The following is a 17,982-nucleotide window of genomic DNA, read 5'->3' as shown; positions in this document are numbered from 1 at the left end:
GCCTTTTGGCGCATACACACACACATATATATATATAAGCATTCAGTAGTACAGTGCGAGCTCTTTATTAGCAACCACTGTCCACATCGAATTCGTTATATGTTGTGCCGGCAACAATTCAATAGATTCTGCGTTCAGCGATAGCGAGCTACCACTGTACCGCTACACACATATATGTATATATATATATATATATATACGATGCGATACATACACACACACACACAACAACAACAGTTGTGCGTCGCGTACGTGCGAGCACGTCATAAGCAAAAGCAAAACGCAAGGCAAGGCGCTGACGCTGTGACGACGGGGCATGGCATGGATACGTCGTGCAAAAGGGGCGCGTTCGTGTTGGGGGTTGAAAAGAGAATAGCGACCATTGCTCCAGTACACTAGCGTTGCTTGTGTGTATACTATGCGCGCATACACACACATGCACATACACATACTTACATGCATATATATGTATGCATGTGTGTGTACATACATATGTATGTAAATATAGTATGTACATGGGCAGGCGTATACACACGAAATTGTGGCACATTCACATATATATGTATGTACATACAAACGTTCGTGTATCGATACACAAATGTAGACCTTGAATACGTAACGGCGCGTCGTCGCTGCCGCAGCCGGCGTCGCTGCTACGTCACGTCAGTGGCGCTCGCAGCAACTGCAGCGGGCAGCGCCTGAAAATGATTGCGGTTGCGCCCGTTGCCAGCGCAGCTGCTTCCCACATATCGTGCCCCATGACGTTTTGCATGATGTTCGCGTTACGCACTTCTTGAGCAGTTATTCCGGGGCAGTTGCAACAGCAGGCAACAAAAAAAAAAACAAAAAAGCAAAAATAAAACTAATTAGCGACAGCAGCTGTTTGGCGCGAGACCATTGTAAAAACAGCTGACTTAACAGCTGTTAAGCGGCAGCCTGAAAACTGGCAACGTTGCAACGCTGTTAACAGTCAACAGCACTGTTACGCACATTGTATGTACATTATGTAGCTGGCATACGAATTGATATTTACATAATATGTAAACTGTATGTTCCATTTCGGGACCAGGAAACGTCTCCACTGCGCATGCATGTATGCTTGTATGTATGTGTGTGCATTTATGTGTATATCTATATACATTGTGTGTATGTACTTGTTCAATATGCCACGCCCCCTGCCACTGCTGCGTGCATGTACTCCAATTGTCCTGGGCTGTTGGCCCGGCCGCAAACATACATACATATACATATGTATGTATGGACATATCGATCCATATTCCGACCATGGTCTGGGACAAATTCCACGATGGATACAACCTGTCGTATTGCCCTTTATTTTGTGTGTATTCAACATCGTTTGCGGAGAGGCTTCCTGGAAGCAACATGCGGAAAAACCAGATACACACAATCTGAACTGGGGCCCGGATCCCAGCCTGGTACATTTTATCGGCCGAGGGAGTTGGGAGGCGGGGCTAGCTGCTCCGGTAAATGCAACCAATTTAATAATAATTAGCTGATATTATCCGGAAATGGCTGGGCCAAGTGTTTTCCTAATAAAGTCTAATATAGGCTTTTCACCCGTATTACGGGTGAATTTCACAATCTCACAATAAAACACAAAATAATTCAAGTATTTGTTGAAGAGCTGTAGATATATGTTTAAATTGTCTAAATCATATACATATATAAGAATAAATCAAAATGTTAACTGTTAACGAACTTTTACAGTCATTTTCCACCTGTTTTCGTGGATTCCAAAATGATGGTTTTTAAGTTTTTCGCCCATTTGGAGTGAAATTGACTGAAAGAACAAAAATATTTGTTAGCTTTTGTGTAGAAATAGAATTTCCAAGCCTGGAACTAATAATCGAGATCCACGCATTTTCCACTCAGATTGGGGGATTTGTAAACGAAACATGTCTCACGTCGAATTGTAGGTAGAAAAAGGATATTCAAGCTCAACTCTTTTGATCCTGTTAACAAATCCTTGACAAAATATTGCCCAAAAAAAATGTACATATGTTAGGGTTTGATGGAATCAAATGTATTTTTAAACATAATCATTTTCAACTGCATACAAAAATATACGCTATGTATTATGCATAATACATATTACTAAATTTATAATGTATTTTATGTGTGTGTGTGTGTGTGTGTGTATTTATATAATTATGTATGTATATGTTGAGTTAGTTGAAACATTGAGAGGCGCACATTTACATAGTTTAACAGAGAGCCAACAGCTGTTATGCCAGCTGTTAGACTAGCATAACAGTCAGTATAACAGCCACGTCTGTTAGCCTAGCATTACAGTTAGTATAACAGCTAAGCAAATATTCAGTTATAATATATATATATGTATGTAAATCAGTTATTGGAGGGCTGAGGGGGCGTGTTCGCGGTATAGCAATTAATTGTAAGCGTTTCTTATTTGTTTTTGTGTAATTTATGCCTAGTTATATAAAGTACAATATAGCGTTGTATAACAGTTTTTTCTTGTTTGTTTGTTTTTTGTTTTTAACAGCATAAGTAATTGTCATCAACGTGTGTTTGTATAACAGTTAGCACTGTGCTACTTACGAACTAATGCCGCCATTTTGAGCAATTGCAAATACAAATATTCACATACGTAGTACAATTAAACATATAAGTATACGAGTATAAGTTAGACTTTCGGTTGCTCGATCGATCCCTATATATAGATATATATATGTAAGTAGTATATAAATTTCTTTGCCTTGGCTAGCGCAACATTATTGTTTAGTTCGTAGTCGTATTAGTTAATAGGAGGGTATAAAGTTTTGTTAATATTTTGTTTCTATATATAATAAATTAGATTTAAGCACTAACATGGAATATATGTGTGTATGTGTGTATATGCATGTATGTATATAAAAAAATAATTTTCTTTTTGTCTTTTATGTTGTCAGCTTGTTTTCTTTTTAATAATTTCCCATCCTAACACAGACTTGTCATTATTATTATTATTATTATTATTATTTTTTTTTTTTGTAACAGCTTTTGTTGCCTGTCTCTTTCTCGCTTGGGTGGGCCATGGCACTAGGTTTTCTCCATCTCGTTTCTATTCGTATTCGTTATTCGATTTGTCATCTCTCTCTCTCTCTCTCTCTTTCTTACAGTTTCGCCATAGAGCGACAGAAAAAAAAAATTGCTTTACTTTACGTTTATGTTGGGAACTGTTAATTTAATGCAAATATACCCTGTAAACTTAGCTGCTAGGTTTATATCGTTTTATACAACTTGTAAATATTGCAACATCTGTGTTTTTTTTTTACAGGCACTTCACCTTGGTTTAGATTGGATATACTCTAAGTATACGGAGATATAAGTTTATTTAATAGATACAACAAAAAAATAAGTTGGATTATTTTAACAGAATCTTTGAACTGTTAACTAACGCTGTGTAACAGTTGTTATAATTGAGCATAGCTGTTATATGTTATACCGCGACGCGTTAGTTGTTTTTACAATTGCTTTTGCTGTCATTCAAGCTGTATAACAGTTGGATTAGCTGCACTGATTATAAGGGCAAGTTTCGTAACATTTTGCTTTTAACTTCGTTAACAATATCTCTCTTTCGCTCTCACTCTCGCTCTCTCTAGCTCATTCTGACTGGCCTACTCTTTGTTTTTTTTTTTTTACTTTCTTCTGCTCCTCTCTTTCGCGCGAGAGTGCTACTTCTACTACTACAGTCGGACAGTTTTGGCAACCGCCGTCGCTGCGCTGCCGCTGGTTACCGCCAGGTGGCAACGCTGTTCGCTTCGTTTTCTGTTCGTCGTCAGCTTCGTTGATTTGTCGTTTTTGGGCTTTTTCATTTTCGTATTGCCAATGCAATGCACGATGGAATGTTTGCGTTTGTGGAATGCGTTGTATAACAGTTGTGGGAATGCGTTGCTGCTGCCGCTGTTGTTCTTGTTGTCGTTATTGATGTGTTGCCGGGTATAACAGTTACTGTTTATAACACTTTCTGGGCTACTGCGCTCATCAGCTTTGGCGCATAACAATGGCTAAGTGAAACAGCTGAAATATATAACAATTGTTGCGTATAACAGTTACTCACGAGCTGCTGTATAACAGCCAATAAAAGCGCCGTATAACAATCGTGGAAGAAATTTGAAGCTGTTGTTGTTTATAATGGTTGGCCATTGCTGTGTATAACAGTTGATACCCAGTGCTGTTGCCAGGCGTGCTTAACAGCCACTGATGAAGTGTATTACAGTTGTGGGTATAAGTTGCTGTTGCTGTGTATAACAGTAGTCGTTTGTAACAATTGCTGGGCTTGTGCGTCTGATGCGTATAACAGTTATGGAAATTTCTGCACAAATTGACAGTTCACAACACAATTGCCACGCGCGTATAACAGCCATCGAACATATAACAGTTAACAACGTGTATTAAAGTGCGTCCGCACCGGCGGCGGCGGCGCTGGCGCCGCTCGTCTTCTACGATCTACGGTCACACTGTTGCCCGCTCCAGCCGCTCCCGCGCGTCCATGCCCCGCTCCAGCATGGCCATTGCTGCTGGCGCCCAAAGCAGCAGCAGCAGCAGCCGCCGCCGCTGCTGCTGCTGCCGCCTCCTCGCGCATCTTCTGCTTCTGGTCAGTGAGACGGGCGCCCAGGCGATGCACCTTCTCCGGACTGAGTATGCTGAGGCGAGTGCTCTTCGAGAGCTGATGCTGCTGCTGCTGCTGCTGGGCTGATGAGACTGTGTGGAGTAGAACGTGAGAAGTTTAGAAAAGATGAGCATGATACATATATCGGGCAATATCTTAAGTAATATTTACTAGGCAGCTGGGCTAGCGTTTCAGATGGAAACTGTTATAATCCACAACTTGTTAGCTGTTATAATTCGAAATATTTGTTATAACAGTTAGCTGTGCTACCCTCTCGGTTGGCAAATGTTAAACTCTTTTTTAGCTGTGCTGCCGTTTCAGATGGAAACTGTTATAATCCACAACTTGTAAGCTGTTATAATGCGAAATATTTGTTATAACAGTTAGCTACACAAGCATCTTAAATGAAAGCTTTTGGAATCCTGAATATTTGTTTTACTTATTAACTGTGCTACCATTGCAGATGGAAACTGTTATAATTAGAGATATTTGTTATACTTGTTAGCTGTGCTAACCTTTCAGACAGAAACTGTTATAGCCCGAGAAATTTGTTATACTTGTTAGTTGTGCTACCCTTTCATATGGAAACTGTTATAATCCGAGATATCTGTTATGCTGGTACGCAGATTTTTACATTAGCTTTATAATAAAGAATTCAACTTTTAATATAACAGACCCCATATCTGTTTTTATTTTATTAGTTTAGTTATATTTTGCTTTTCATATGCCAAAACCCAAGATCTAACGTTTTCTTTTTAATAGTCTAATAATACTTTGTACTTTGTCTATATACCAGACCCATGGTCCCATTTTGATAGCTCTAGTTGTAAATGTACCCCCTTGTCTATGTTTATATGTATTTCCCTACCGTATTTAAATGGACTTTACAAATGGAATAGTTTATCTGTGTAGATCTAAACAGTACCAGATCCAATCTGGCCATACATCTATTTGTCTCCGTCTGCTCAATTTGCATCTCGAGCACAGCTTTCATTTAAGTTCAGCTTTAACCAGTTGCGAATTATAAGCGCAAACTGGTCTAAAAGCTGCCCGCTGTCAACTTTCCTGTCTTTATTTTTGTCCTATTGACAAATCCTAGAGTTGGGCAAACACAGCGCTGGCCAGACCCTCGCCCCAAGCTGCCAGATAAAATGCTCTCGAGGATTTACCATGATTGTTGCTCTGTCGCTGCGCTGTCGCGGCCGTGTGTCGTTGTGCCAGATGCTTGCCCGGCGAGCCGGGTCTGTTGCGTGTGGGCGAGACGCAGCCGGCGCCGCCGCTCCCGTTGGCTGCGGTCTTCGGCGGCTTGGCCTTGCTGGGCGCCTGTGCAGGACGTCGCTGCTGCGGGCTAGCGGCCAGCGGCAGCGTCAGCTTGTGCTTCTTGGGCAGGCAATCGCTGGCAGCTGCTGTCGCCGCGGGCGCTGCTTGGGCGGCAGCTGCTGTTGCCGTTGCAGTGGCATGCGGCTCGACAACGGCAGCGGCAATGCTGGCGGCCGCTTTGCTGCGCTTGGGCGCCGGCGTCTGCTTGGCCGACGGCGGCGTTGTTGTTGCTGCTGCTGCTGCTGCTGCCAGATGCTCCAGCGACTCCGCCTGCTGCAGCTGTGTGTGCGGCGCGGGCAGCTGTCTGCGTCCAAAGATGGGCGTCTGATTGATGCGCTGCGCGGTCGCCTTGTTGCCGTTCAGCGAGGCCTCGTGCTCGAGACGCTGAAACATTTTAAGGGCCACCGGCGGCGTTTTGAAGAAGTTGCGCATCGAGTGCTGCGATTGACTAAAGTTGCGTCGATTCGCCTCCTCCAGATGCTCGAATTTGCTGCGGCATTGATGCAGACGCGTTCGCATATCCTCAAACGCCAGCCGATGCTCGGCCGGTGGCAAAGGCGGCGGCGTGGGCGGCGCCACCGGCGGCGGCGTCGGCGTCGGCGTTGTGGCATTCACCTCATGGTAATTGAGGCTCGTATCGCAGCTGGAGTCCACGTCCGAATAGTTGTTCAGGTCGCGCACATCGTTTAGCTGCAGTTCGGCGCCAGGCCGCAAGTCCACGAGATAACCCTTTTCGCCAAATGGCCGGCATTTCTTGAGCGCCTGCTTGAGCGCACGCTCCGTCGAGGTTGTCTCCGGCGTGAGGCCGCGCAGCTGGGCGGGCTGGGCGCCCAGGAATCGTTGCCGGCGACGGGCGCGCATGCTGTCGCGCAAACGTTCGCCGCTGGGCGAGAAATCCTTGCCCAGGTGCGGCGATTTGGGTATATCCTGCGGCCGCATCACCACGTTCTCCAACAGCTCCACGTTCTCCTTCTCCTCCAGCTCGCTGGCGGGCAGCGTTGTCGCCGTCGCCGTCGTCGTCAGCGGAGTTGTCTTTTCGGATGCGATGTCCGTCACGTTCAGGTTGTCCAGACTGCGCTGCGAGGTGGGCGATAGGGCATCCTCGGAGCTGATGTAGCTATCCTGAAAGTTTTCGATTTCGTGCAGCAGACGCGCCGGCGGCTGTTGCTGTGCATCCAAATGCTGGCGCAGCTGCTCCAGCCAAATGTACAGCGTCTCGAAGCACGGACGCATATCCGGATTTAGGTCGCAACAGACGAAGGCCACCTTGACGAACGCCTCCGGGCACTGGGCGCAGAACTTTTCGCGAAACTCCTGCTGATTCAGGCTGAAGTCCGAGTTGCGTGGCATATAGTCCGGATCGGCCTCCACGCGACCAATGATCTGTGGTAAAAGTACGAGAGACATGAATAAGCAAAGCGAGCTTTAAAGAGCGAGTAAAATAAATATATATATATGCCAGGTAAACGTTTACGAATGCGGCAGAAAGAGGAATTGAAGAATAGTTAGTTCTAGCAAGAGAGTAAGAGGAGATTGTAAGAGACAGTTAAGCGTTTACGAATATGGTGGAAAGAGGAATTGAAGAACTAAGTTCTCTTAAACTTAATAAGCATAAGAGCAAAAGAAGCGTTCGGAAACGATTAAACGTAACATATATGCCAGTTAAACATTTAAGAAGTTAGCACAAAACGGAATCAAAGAATTATAAACTATTAGAAGAGAGCATAACGCCTAGAGAGAAGATATAAAGGAAGAAAGAATTTAAAAAGCAAGTGAAACATTTGCACATGGCGCATGAGAAAACTAACGTCAGCAGCCAGTAAAACGTTTACGAAGAAGGCACAAAGAAGAATTCAAGAATTATAGATTAATAAGAAAGTTGGCACAGCTACGAGATTCCGGGCAACCCACCTCGCATAGCATTATGCCAAAGGAGAAGACATCCACTTTCTCGTCGTACTTGAGGCCCTTCATCATCTCGGGCGCCATCCAATAGGGATTGCCCACAACCGTATAGCGCTGGCGTCGCTGTCGACTCTTGCTGCGCCTCAGCGTGCCGCTGGGCGACATGGCGTTCGCGTCCATGCCAGCCGTCGAGCTGGCACTGGCGCTCGACGTGGGCATGGCGCCCGGCAAACGTGGCGCATCGACGCTGCGTGCCAGGCCAAAGTCGGCAACGATCACCGAATGATCCTCGCGCACCAGACAATTCATCGAGTTGAGATCACGATGGATGATGTTCATGGAATGCAGATAGCTCATGCCGCAGGCAATGTCCCTGGCCAGGCAGACGCGCTGCGCCCAGCTCAGCGTCTGGCACGGGTCATGAATCAGCTCCTTGAGACAGCCGCCGGCCACATATTCGGTGACCATGTGCAGCTTCTTGTCCTTGTAGAGCACGCCAATGAACTTGAGCACGTGCCGATGGTCGAGCAGACGCAGCACGGCGACCTCTTTGATGAAATTACGCTGCGCCTCCTCGTCGGCGCGATGCAGCTCCTTGAGCACCATCAGCTCGCCGGTCAGACGATGCGTCACCTTGTACACCTTCCCAAAGAAGCCCTCGCCCAGTTTCTCGCCCATGACCAGATCGGAGGCGCGAAATATACGTTGCGGCTTCTGGACAACGCGACAGCTTTGGGTGCGCGACAAATCGTAGAGCTGCGGATGCGCCGAATGCTGTTGCGCCGTGTGCTGTTCATCCAATAGCTTGGACAGGCTCGAGCAGCGCTCCTTCTCCTTTAGCTGGGATGACAGTGCCGGCTGCTGCTGCTGCTCGACGGGCTGCTGCGGCTGTTGCACGTTTGACTTGGACGCTTGCAGGGATTGCACCGTTTGCTGACGCATCTTGCGCATCTTGCCGCTGGGCTCGGTGGCGGCTGCCTTGTAGAGACGCTCGCGACCGCGTCCGCCTACCTCGACGCTGGAGGCGGATGTGCTCAGCGGCAGCACCAAGGTCGTTGCGGAGCTGGCACGCTGGATGTCCGCCTGGCTGCAGCTGCGGCACACCTGCACCGGATCATGCTCGACGGTCAGCTGGAGCATCTTCTCGTTGCTGCGTATCAGCTTGTCGATCTGGTCCACGGACGAATTGCTGACCGGAGTGCCATTGACCTCCAGTATGCGATCGCCAATGTGCAGATTCGTCAAATTCACATCGATCCTGCAAGCCGAAGACAATGCTCCATTAGTTGACATTGAACGTTTAAGGAGTAGACGATCGGATTAGTTAAGTGGTTTTTTTTTTCATTCGTTTACCTATATGAAGCACAACAACGATCCGCCACCGAGGTAAGCAGGGAGAAGGCGTATTTGCCCATGCGACCATAAAATTTACAAATTAAGCTTGAAAAGCGACACAGATAGAAAGAGAACGAGAGAGAGAGAGAGAGAGAGGGAGAGAGAAGGGAGAGAGAGAGGAAAGTATGAAACCAGCACCAGGCATTAAAATTATTAATTCTTAATTCTTAAATAATTTATAATAATTGAAATAAAAGCATTTAATTCAACTGCCAACAGCTGCAGTTGTATTTGTGTGCGTGCGTGTGCACAAGTATTAGTGCGTTTCTTCTACACGCTCTCAAGCTCCAGCCAGCTGCTGTGTATGTGTGCGCCGTATGTGAGCTTCAAGCTATCGAGATGTGTGTGCGTGTGCAACTGTTATACACTTGATTTAAATGCTTCTATTTTCGAAAAAAAAAAAAACTCTCATAAGAGTGCATAAATATTAATTTGAATATAAATACTTTGCCTAAGCTTTATGCGTAAATCATGTTCAGTTAAGAGGAAACTTTTTTGGGTTATATTTTGGAGCTCCTGACTAAACTGTATTTCTGATTTTAGTATTTTTTAGTTTTAAAGTATATGTTGTGAGTTTTTTTTTGAGTAATAAACAGTAGCAAGAAACTCTCCAATATTTATATAAAATAGTATTTAAAAAATACTAAACAAATACTATTTAAAAACGTCAAAAACTTTAATTTAAGTGTTTTTTCATCGTCTTTTTTTGAAGGCACTTTTCTGAGTTTTAACAAGTTCAAAATACTTGCTTTTCTTTATGGTATTTTCAAATGTTTCAAAGCGATATTTAATTAATACCTTCAAATGTATTTTTGATCAAAATGTGTCCCGAGTCTTTTTGGCATATTTTAAGGTAGTCCTTTTTTAAAAGAATTTAATTTTTTACTATATTAAATATTTTTTAAAATACATTTTAGTACTTGAAGCTTGTGGCTACTTTTTTGTTTTGCAGTATTTTAATTAATTTTTTTTTTTAGTATTTTAAGCTTGTATTTAAAGTCCCTATTTTGTAGGTTAGTTTTTAGTATTTTGCAGTATTTTTTTAAATTACGTTTTTTTTTTTTGTGCATTTCAAATAAAAAATCGTGCGCAATGAGATTGGCCGTGGAGAACTTACTCGGTTATCCGCACCGTGGGACAACCATCATCGAGGGCGCCGCCGTCCACACGGAGGCCGGGCGTCGCATCCTTGGGTATCTCGACGAGTCGTATGGAATGCATGGGCTTGCCGGCATTTGTGATGCGCGCCCGGGCATCCACGGGCAGGCGTTTGCCATAGCAATGGCCGCAGTAGAGCTTGGAACGTTCGACCAGGGCATAGGATTCGCCCTCGCCAATAAATGAACCGCAGGCGGCACAGCAAAAGCATTCCGGATGAAATTTATGCTCGCCGGCAACCATTACCGGACCCGTTATAACCGCCGTACACTGCTGGCAGGCATCGCCGAAACGCGCATAATAATCCTCGCGGCAATACAGCAAATTCTCGCGCTCAAAATACCAGCTATGCAAATGGGAATCGCACACCGAACAGCGAAAGCAATCGCAATGCCATTGCTGGCCGAGTGCCATAACGATCGGCTCATCGTTGTGATTGTGGGCGAGCAGGGGGCAGAGGCAACTGGCGCAGGTTGGCAGCACGGCTGCTGTGCGCTGTTGTTGTTGTAGTTGTTCTTTTTGTTGATGCATGGAAATGTATGTGTGTCTGTGTGTGCATGTATTTATGCGTCGCTTGCTGGTAGAAGAGAAGAGGAAGAGAGAGAGAGAGTGAGAGAGAGCTTAATGTTGATGAGAGCAGGCTCAAGAGAGTCAGTTGCCATGTGTGTGTGTGTGTGTGTGTGTGCAACGATCTGGCAAGCCTTTGTTTACCGAACCGGTTTTGCGAATGAACTACTCAATTGCATGTTCATAGCCAAAAGCAAACACAAGCATGTGTAATCCAAGTCGAACTACTTATTAACTGCATGTGGCCATAGAACTAATCTAAGCATGATGTCATAGCCGGCATATTAAAAGAAGAAAAAAAAAACAAAAATATGTTTTTAGGTAAAACATATTTGCAACAACAATAGTTATTGCGGAACTAGCCATGAAACTGGTTCAGTTGAACTGCAGCGTTCAACTCTATGGGAATTCGGGATACGCTTGACGGATGACGCGCGGGGGGAGGGGGGGCGTGTTGGTATGGGAATCTATTGTTATTGGCAGCGTTGACCCTGAGAAATGGTGTGACTTATTCTTGCACAACAACAACAATTGACTGCATATGGTTTTTTTTTTAGCAATAGTATCAGTGCTTAATATAACTAATGAAGCAAGCAGCTGACGCAGCTGTATTGTTATGCACAGATAAAAAAAAATAAATATAAATAACATACACAAAATGACGAATGCACGAACACGAACACAAGCACACGCGCGCGAGCACACACACACACACACACGCGCGCGAGCACACACACACACAAGTACACGCGCGCGCACACAAAGATGAATACAAAAAGCGCAAAACACAGTTGAATGTTGATTGAAATGTGTGTGGGGGAACGGGAACAACAACGACTTTAGCATTAGCAAATGGCAAGCTTGTGCTATTGTTGTTGTTGTTGTTGTTGTTGCATTCTTACTAATAGTTGTTACTGCCAAAACTAAACACAAGTATACACAAACACACAGGCAGCCACTCACACACAACAAACAACACGCACGCACACTAGCACACTTACATAATTTTTAGCTTATATTTTGATGCTGTTGTTTAACGCGCATCGCAAATTTTCTTGGATACGTTCTCACACCATTTTCCGCAAGCGTTCGCACGTTTGGGCACTTGTATTACTCCACACAGTTCGAAAATAAAAAACAAATGCATTTGTTTAAAAAAAAAAAACCAAAATGAGACTAGCGTTAGTCGTTCAGTGTGACCGCGAGCGTCGTATGCGCAAAATCCACAAACGCGTTAAATACCAAAACAAAGCAATGCGATAAATACCGCAAATACCACACTTTTTGAATTGATTCAATTATAACGTGTTTTTTTTTTTTTTTGCTTTTCCATTCAGTTGGCAAATGAAAATACGCCTTCATTGTTGTTGTATATAAAAACAATGTATTTGTTTTGCTTTTATTTGAACATGAACACCAGCTGTTCCATTTACCTAAATTATCTGTCAAATAAATGTTTAACAAATTCTCCTTGAGGCGAGCCAACAATTAAATAAATAAAATGTATGTACAGGGAATCATATATGCGCTATATGTTAATATGTTCTTTCGTTTCGTATTATTGTACTGTGTTCTGTGGCAGGCTCTCCTCCTCCACGACGACCTGGCCTTGGTCCTGGATCTCGCGTCGCTCCTGCTGACGCACTAGCTCGAAGTACAGACCACGTCGCGCCATCAGCTCATCATGCTTGCCCGTCTACAGGAAGAAAGGAACACAGCTTAGTAACAGGCATATACATTTACAAAGGGATTCCCTCCTTGACTAACCTCGACTACGCGTCCCTGATCCATGACCACAATCAGATCCGCGTTGCGTATCGTGGACAGCCTGTGCGCGATGACCAATGTGGTGCGATTCTGTACGGCAGTGTCGAGGGCCTTTTGCACCTCCGATTCGCTGGTGGCATCCAGCGCACTGGTCGCCTCGTCCAGTATGAGGATGCGCGGATTCTTGACCAGGGCCCGGGCAATGGCAATGCGCTGGCGCTGCCCGCCGCTCAGCTGTGTGCCGCGCTCGCCCACATGCGTATTATAGCCATCGGGCAGGGCGGTGACAAAGTCATGGGATTGGGCCAGCTTGGAGGCATCATAGACATCCGTTTGGCTGGCATCCGGTTTGCCATAGCGCACATTCTCCAGGATGCTGGTGCCAAAGAGTATGGGCTGCTGCTCGATGAAGCCCAAAACATTGGCGCGCAGCCAAAATGGTGAGATGTCCGACAGCTTATAGCCGTCCAGCTTGATGTTGCCGGAGGTGGGTTCATAGAAGCGTTCGAGGAGTGCGGCTATTGTGGATTTGCCGGAACCGCTGGCGCCGACCAGGGCCACGGTCTGGCCGGGACGCAGCGTCAGACTGAAGTCCTTCAGCACGATCTGCAAGAGAAGCTAGAGAGGCTGGCGAGGCTGGAGAGGCACACACTCACATGATCTGGTCGCATCGGATACGCAAAGGAGACATTCTCGAAACGGATCTCGCCATGCAGACGCTCCGGCGGTATAATATAGCCACGCGACAGCTCCACCTTCGGCTGCAGCGAGAGGAACTCAAAGACTCGGCTGCCGGCCGTCATGCCGCGTATCATGGTGCCCAGCAGCACGGATCCCTGCGACAGGGAGCGCTGCACGCCCTGCGAGGCGACCAGGAATGCCATTAGGGCGCCGGGCGTTAGGCTCTCCGTGGACATCAGATGGCCGCCCATGAAGAGCGTGGAGAGCACAAGTGTGTTGAGGAAAAAATTGGTCAGACCCTGGAAGACAGCGATGCCATAGCCCAGCTCCTGGGCGAGGCGTGCCGCCTCGTTGGTTTCCTGCTCGAACAACTGCATCTCCCGGTATTCGCAGGCGCTGGAGCGCACGGTGCGTATGTTGGATAAGGCCTCCTCGCAGACGCCCGTCGCGCGTTCCGTCTAGAGAAGAAGGATTCGATTAGATCTTGGTTTAGGATTAGGCAAACTTCAAGCACCTGAGCCTGTGAGTTTTTGCTGAGCGCGCGCAGCTTGCGTCCCAGATACGACATGAACATGACCACGCACGGCACACTGGCCAGCGCTATGGCGGCCATATGGGGCGAGATCATGAACAGGGAGACGCTGCCGCCAATAAGCTGGGCGGAGCTGCGCAGGCCGTGGGCGACGAATTGTTTGAACGAGGTCTTGAAGTCCTGGACGTCGGCGGTCAGCCGGTTCACTAGCTCGCCTGTGCGGTTCTCGTCGAAAAACGAGATGTCCTGCAGGACGATTTGCTTGAACAGATCCTGACGCATCCTGGCGGCCATCTGCTCGCCCACGCGACTCAACAAATAGATGTACACAAACGTGAAGCCCGACTGCAACAGATACAAACTAAGCAAATTGCTGGCCGGCTTGCTCACATCCTTGACAAAGGAGTTGTTGATCGGATCCATCACGTACGTGTTGGCATAGCGCGCGAGGGTGTTCACCAGATCCCCCAGCAGATTGGGTATGCGTATATTGATGAAGGCCACAATTAGCGCCGCCTGCAATGTGCAAAGTGCGGATGCAGTGCATCGAAACGTGATGACAGCTGGACTTACCAGAACGGCGCCTATCAGCTCCCAGGTGTGCGGCTCCAGATATGTCCAGAGACGCCGCCAGTCAAAGTTCTGATCCTCCTGCTCCAGTGTGTGCTGTATGACGCCCGCCAGCCGATTGCCCTCGCAGTGGGCGACCAGCGAACGCGATGTCCAACAGCTGCGCATGGCCACGCCCACGCCCAAAGTGGCGCCGCCCCAGAGCAGCGCCCGGCTCGTCTGCAGCTTGGCCCGGCAGCTGCCGCTGCCGCTGGGCGAACCATGTGGACGCCACATGTGCTGTTGATGCTGGCGCATCAGGCGACTGGCGTTCTGCAGGCGCGGACCGAGCTGCGACTGCGGCAGCTGCTGCAACAGGCTGCGGCTAGAAGAGTCAGAGCAGCGATGACATAATCAAAGACCAGCAAAGGGGGCAAACCTTTTTTATCATAAGTTAGCTGAGGCCCCGCCCCCACGCCGTCGCCGCTTTCCACTCTTCGCACAAGCCATGCGTGTGTTATGTACGATCGTGGGTTAGACGCGCCGAGGGGGAGAGGGGGGGAGCGCTGGATTACCTGAGCATATCGCCGCGACTGCAGTTGGTTAGGAGTAGGCGCAGCATCTGTAGCTTCTGTACGTTGCACTTAACTCATAAAATTAACTAAATACGCAAGCTCTTAAGCATTTAACTAACTTGTTGGTTAACCTTAACAATAATAATAACACACACACACACACACACGCACGCACGCATACACTAATGAACGCCAACACCAGCAACAGCAAAGGCACATGCCCATCCACTCACACACACACACAGTCTCACACCTACACGCACATGCATGCACACAGGTCAGTTGAGTGCCTGACAAATGCTGATTGCCATGCTTCAAATGCGCATTTGGTATTTTTGGGCAGCTTAAGCGCTTTAGAGTATTTAATACCGTCCTAATGTACCGTTTTGGTATTTTTAAACCTTTATACACACAGTTAGCTTGTATATACTTTATTTGTTTGTTATATTTGACGCTTAGCTTGGAAAATGAAAAATAAATATTAAATCTATTTAAATTTATGATAAAAATTATTATTAACTACTATTTTTTCTCTTAACTTTTTGTCTGTTTTAGGGTATTAAATACTAAAAGACATTTTTTGTGCTTAGCATGTTTTAATATAATTTTTGTAGAATATTTTTTTTAATGTGGATACTCGATTTTTTTAATTTAGTATAAAATACCATCTAGTATACTTTTTCTTAAAAATACTGAGTTTTTTTTTGTAAGACCGTATATAAAAACCTCTGGAATTAGCCTCAAAAAATTGCCCAATTGAAATTGAAATATTGCGCACACTAATTTTAAATGCTTCTATTAAATTTTAGTATATTGCTGTAAATAATACGATTTCGGCAACGCTTTATCATTCAAATTCACGCGCAATTTAAGCAGTTTTCATGAACCCTGTTTATGTTTTACAAACAATTTCATATTTATTGATAAACAGCTTCTTGGTTTTAATAAATCAATCGGTGTCCATATCCGAATCGCCATCATCGTCGTCATCATCATCATCGTCGTCGTCGTTGGAGCACTCCTCGTCGGAGCTGCTGCTCTCGGTGTCATCAATCCAATCGTGCGCCTTCTGATTGCTAGCTATGAGAACCTTCCACTGATCAAGCTTATGTAGGTCCAGCGCATAGAAATCGTTAAGCGTGTGCTGTTTCTCATCCTCCTCGTAGAGGCCACCGAATAGATACAAGATGCCTTTGCAAACACACAGGCCGGGATTCATGCGCGGCGAGGGCACATCTGTGCGTCTGTGCCGGGCAGCCGGAAACAAACTGGGTATATTGGATACATAGGCGGAGGAGGAGGATGCTTGAGTGGAGCCGGGTCCACCAACGGTCACCGTAAAAATGCCATCTGTGCTGGTGGTCACAGTCTTTTCAGCGGTTGCCGCATCGCCGGCCATTTCGATATCGTGGGACTTTTCGTTGTCCTTCTTGCTGCTGGGCTTGGTCTTGGCCGCCAGCTCAAGCAGGCGCCAGGACTGTGCGGTCAGGTCAAAGGCCAGCAGCTCGTCGCCGAACTGGCCCTGGACATTCTCGTCATCCTCATTGACGTCCATCACGCCGCCAAAGCAATACGCCTTGCCATTTGGTGCCACGGTGCAGCCGACGCTGTTGCGCGGCTTCGGACGATAACCGCCAGCTTTGACAGATGTCCATTTGTATTTGTTGCCGGAGCCGGTCTCTGGAATTAATAGATTGGATAGTATTAATAACGGCATGGATTAGAAAATGGTTGCTTACTGTCCACATCGAGCGCAAACATGTCCGTGTGCGTGATGCCCCGATCCAGATCCTTCTTCATCGAGGTTCTCGCGTAGCCGCCCCAAACGAAGATTTTGCCATCCGGTGCGGCGGCAATGCAACAGCCGGAACGCACAGCCGGCGCAATTGTGCCGGAAATTTCGATTTTCAGCCATTCGTACGACTCCAGGGAGAAGACATGCACATCGTTATAGTAGTGATAGGATTGATTATTATCATGAAAGCCGCCAAAGATGAACAGACGCTTCTTGGCGGCGACCATGCGATGGCCGCTACGCGCACTGGGTCCATTCGGTGCCGCGATCTTCGACCACTGACGCGTCCTGAGGCTCATCGACCAGAGGTCCTTGTAGTGATAAAACTGCAGCTGCGAGGGACTGGCGTGCTCGCCGCCAAACAGCTGCAAAGTGAATCAGTCAAACAATATCCATATATCTATATAAGGATCATCATTTACCCACAATTGGCCGCCATCGCTGGCAACGGCGACCATTTGATGGCCGCTGCGCGGCGTTGGGCCCGACGGCGAGCGCAGCTGCTTCCACTCGTTCCGGGGTATATTGTAGAAGAACATATCGTTATAGACGGAGACTTTGGCGCCGTTGTATAGCTCGCCGCCGAACATGATTAGCTCTTCCTTTTCGGGATGTGTTACCAGCGAGAAATTGGAGCGTGGCGTTGGTGCTGCGCATACTTCCTCGGTTATGGCCTTTATGCTCTGCTCCTGATTCTCCAGTTTCTTTACAATTTCCGCTATATCTGCCTGGAAATGGGAAAAACTCGTGTGAGAATTTTGCCGGGACGATTGGAGCATGCCTTACCTCGCCAAGTTTTTCCAGCATTTTCTTTTGTTTGGCTGCCAGCTTTTTGTCGGTTTTCATTGCTGTCTTCTCGGCGCCTTTGCCTTTTTTCTTATTCTTGTCCTTTTTACCCATTATTGTTCAATATAAAATATATAAATATAACTTGACTATTCAAAGATGGAAAGCACGTTTTAGTGACCATATGCGCTTAACAAAAAATAGCCCAGCTCGTGCTCAAGATGAATCACATTTTTTTCTAGTATTTTCCATATTTTATTTGGTATTTTTGCATTTGCCACGGGTGGTTACACTCTTTCGTATATTGTGCATCGCTGAC

At 46.4% G+C, this 17,982-nt stretch overlaps 3 protein-coding genes across 6 annotated transcripts; all 3 read right to left on the bottom strand.

Annotated features, from left to right (window-relative positions):
* Window positions 1-2,957: 2,957 nt before the first annotated feature.
* On the bottom strand, window positions 2,958-10,964 carry LOC115768584 (LIM domain kinase 1). 3 transcript variants are annotated; one of them, XR_004018573.1, is made up of 6 exons: window positions 10,371-10,964; window positions 9,212-9,298; window positions 7,865-9,116; window positions 5,803-7,336; window positions 4,082-4,725; window positions 2,958-4,028 (listed from the first exon to the last, which is right to left on the bottom strand). XR_004018573.1 is itself a non-coding variant. In XM_030713229.1 (5 exons), exons 1-5 carry the CDS (start codon window positions 10,940-10,942, stop codon window positions 4,403-4,405), a joined length of 3,768 nt encoding a protein of 1,255 aa, XP_030569089.1. In that variant the 5' UTR covers window positions 10,943-10,964; the 3' UTR covers window positions 2,958-4,402. The 3 variants fall into 3 exon arrangements, 2 of the variants coding, with proteins under 2 accessions (XP_030569089.1, XP_030569090.1); XM_030713229.1 differs by having other exon boundaries at window positions 2,958-4,725; XM_030713230.1 differs by lacking the exon at window positions 9,212-9,298 and having other exon boundaries at window positions 2,958-4,725.
* Window positions 10,965-12,474: 1,510 nt separating this feature from the next.
* LOC115768589 (ATP-binding cassette sub-family B member 8, mitochondrial) lies at window positions 12,475-15,276 on the bottom strand. Of its 2 annotated transcripts, XM_030713235.1 has the most exons (6): window positions 15,083-15,276; window positions 14,532-14,892; window positions 13,941-14,474; window positions 13,402-13,884; window positions 12,746-13,351; window positions 12,475-12,674 (listed from the first exon to the last, which is right to left on the bottom strand). In XM_030713235.1, the coding sequence occupies exons 1-6, from the start codon at window positions 15,127-15,129 to the stop codon at window positions 12,537-12,539; spliced, it is 2,169 nt and encodes a 722-aa protein (XP_030569095.1). In that variant the 5' UTR covers window positions 15,130-15,276; the 3' UTR covers window positions 12,475-12,536. The 2 variants fall into 2 exon arrangements, with proteins under 2 accessions (XP_030569095.1, XP_030569094.1); XM_030713234.1 differs by having other exon boundaries at window positions 13,941-14,892.
* A 650-nt stretch (window positions 15,277-15,926) lies between these two features.
* LOC115768575 (kelch domain-containing protein 4) lies at window positions 15,927-17,823 on the bottom strand. The gene is made up of 4 exons (XM_030713214.1): window positions 17,664-17,823; window positions 17,300-17,605; window positions 16,822-17,242; window positions 15,927-16,762 (listed from the first exon to the last, which is right to left on the bottom strand). The coding sequence occupies exons 1-4, from the start codon at window positions 17,775-17,777 to the stop codon at window positions 16,032-16,034; spliced, it is 1,572 nt and encodes a 523-aa protein (XP_030569074.1). The 5' UTR covers window positions 17,778-17,823; the 3' UTR covers window positions 15,927-16,031.
* Between the last annotated feature and the right edge of the window lie 159 nt (window positions 17,824-17,982).

This window comes from Drosophila novamexicana, unplaced genomic scaffold (assembly GCF_003285875.2).
Source record: "Drosophila novamexicana strain 15010-1031.04,08,12 unplaced genomic scaffold, DnovRS2.1 tig00001842-arrow-arrow-pilon, whole genome shotgun sequence".
In the NCBI taxonomy this organism is placed as follows: Eukaryota; Metazoa; Arthropoda; class Insecta; order Diptera; family Drosophilidae; genus Drosophila; species Drosophila novamexicana.
The sequence above is the reverse complement of the archived record's forward strand: the minus strand, read 5'-3'. Positions and strand labels throughout refer to the sequence as shown.

Bases quoted from the DNA above. Each gene is read 5' to 3' on its own strand.
- LOC115768575 (XM_030713214.1), bottom strand. From the start codon at position 17,777: ATGGGTAAAAAGGACAAGAATAAGAAAAAAGGCAAAGGCGCCGAGAAG. The intron at 17,243-17,299 runs GTAAATGATGAT...TTCACTTTGCAG, and splicing joins GCGATGGCGGCCAATTGTGG to CTGTTTGGCGGCGAGCACGC. The intron at 16,763-16,821 runs GTAAGCAACCAT...TATTAATTCCAG, and splicing joins GTTTGCGCTCGATGTGGACA to AGACCGGCTCCGGCAACAAA.
- LOC115768584 (XM_030713229.1), bottom strand. From the start codon at position 10,942: ATGCATCAACAAAAAGAACAACTACAACAACAACAGCGCACAGCAGCC. The intron at 9,117-9,211 runs GTAAACGAATGA...TTCGGCTTGCAG, and splicing joins CGTTGTTGTGCTTCATATAG to GATCGATGTGAATTTGACGA. The intron at 7,337-7,864 runs GTGGGTTGCCCG...CTTTTACCACAG, and splicing joins TTGGCATAATGCTATGCGAG to ATCATTGGTCGCGTGGAGGC.
- LOC115768589 (XM_030713234.1), bottom strand. From the start codon at position 15,129: ATGCTGCGCCTACTCCTAACCAACTGCAGTCGCGGCGATATGCTCAG. The intron at 13,885-13,940 runs GTGCTTGAAGTT...CTTCTTCTCTAG, and splicing joins GCAAAAACTCACAGGCTCAG to ACGGAACGCGCGACGGGCGT. The intron at 13,352-13,401 runs GTGAGTGTGTGC...CTTCTCTTGCAG, and splicing joins ATCCGATGCGACCAGATCAT to ATCGTGCTGAAGGACTTCAG.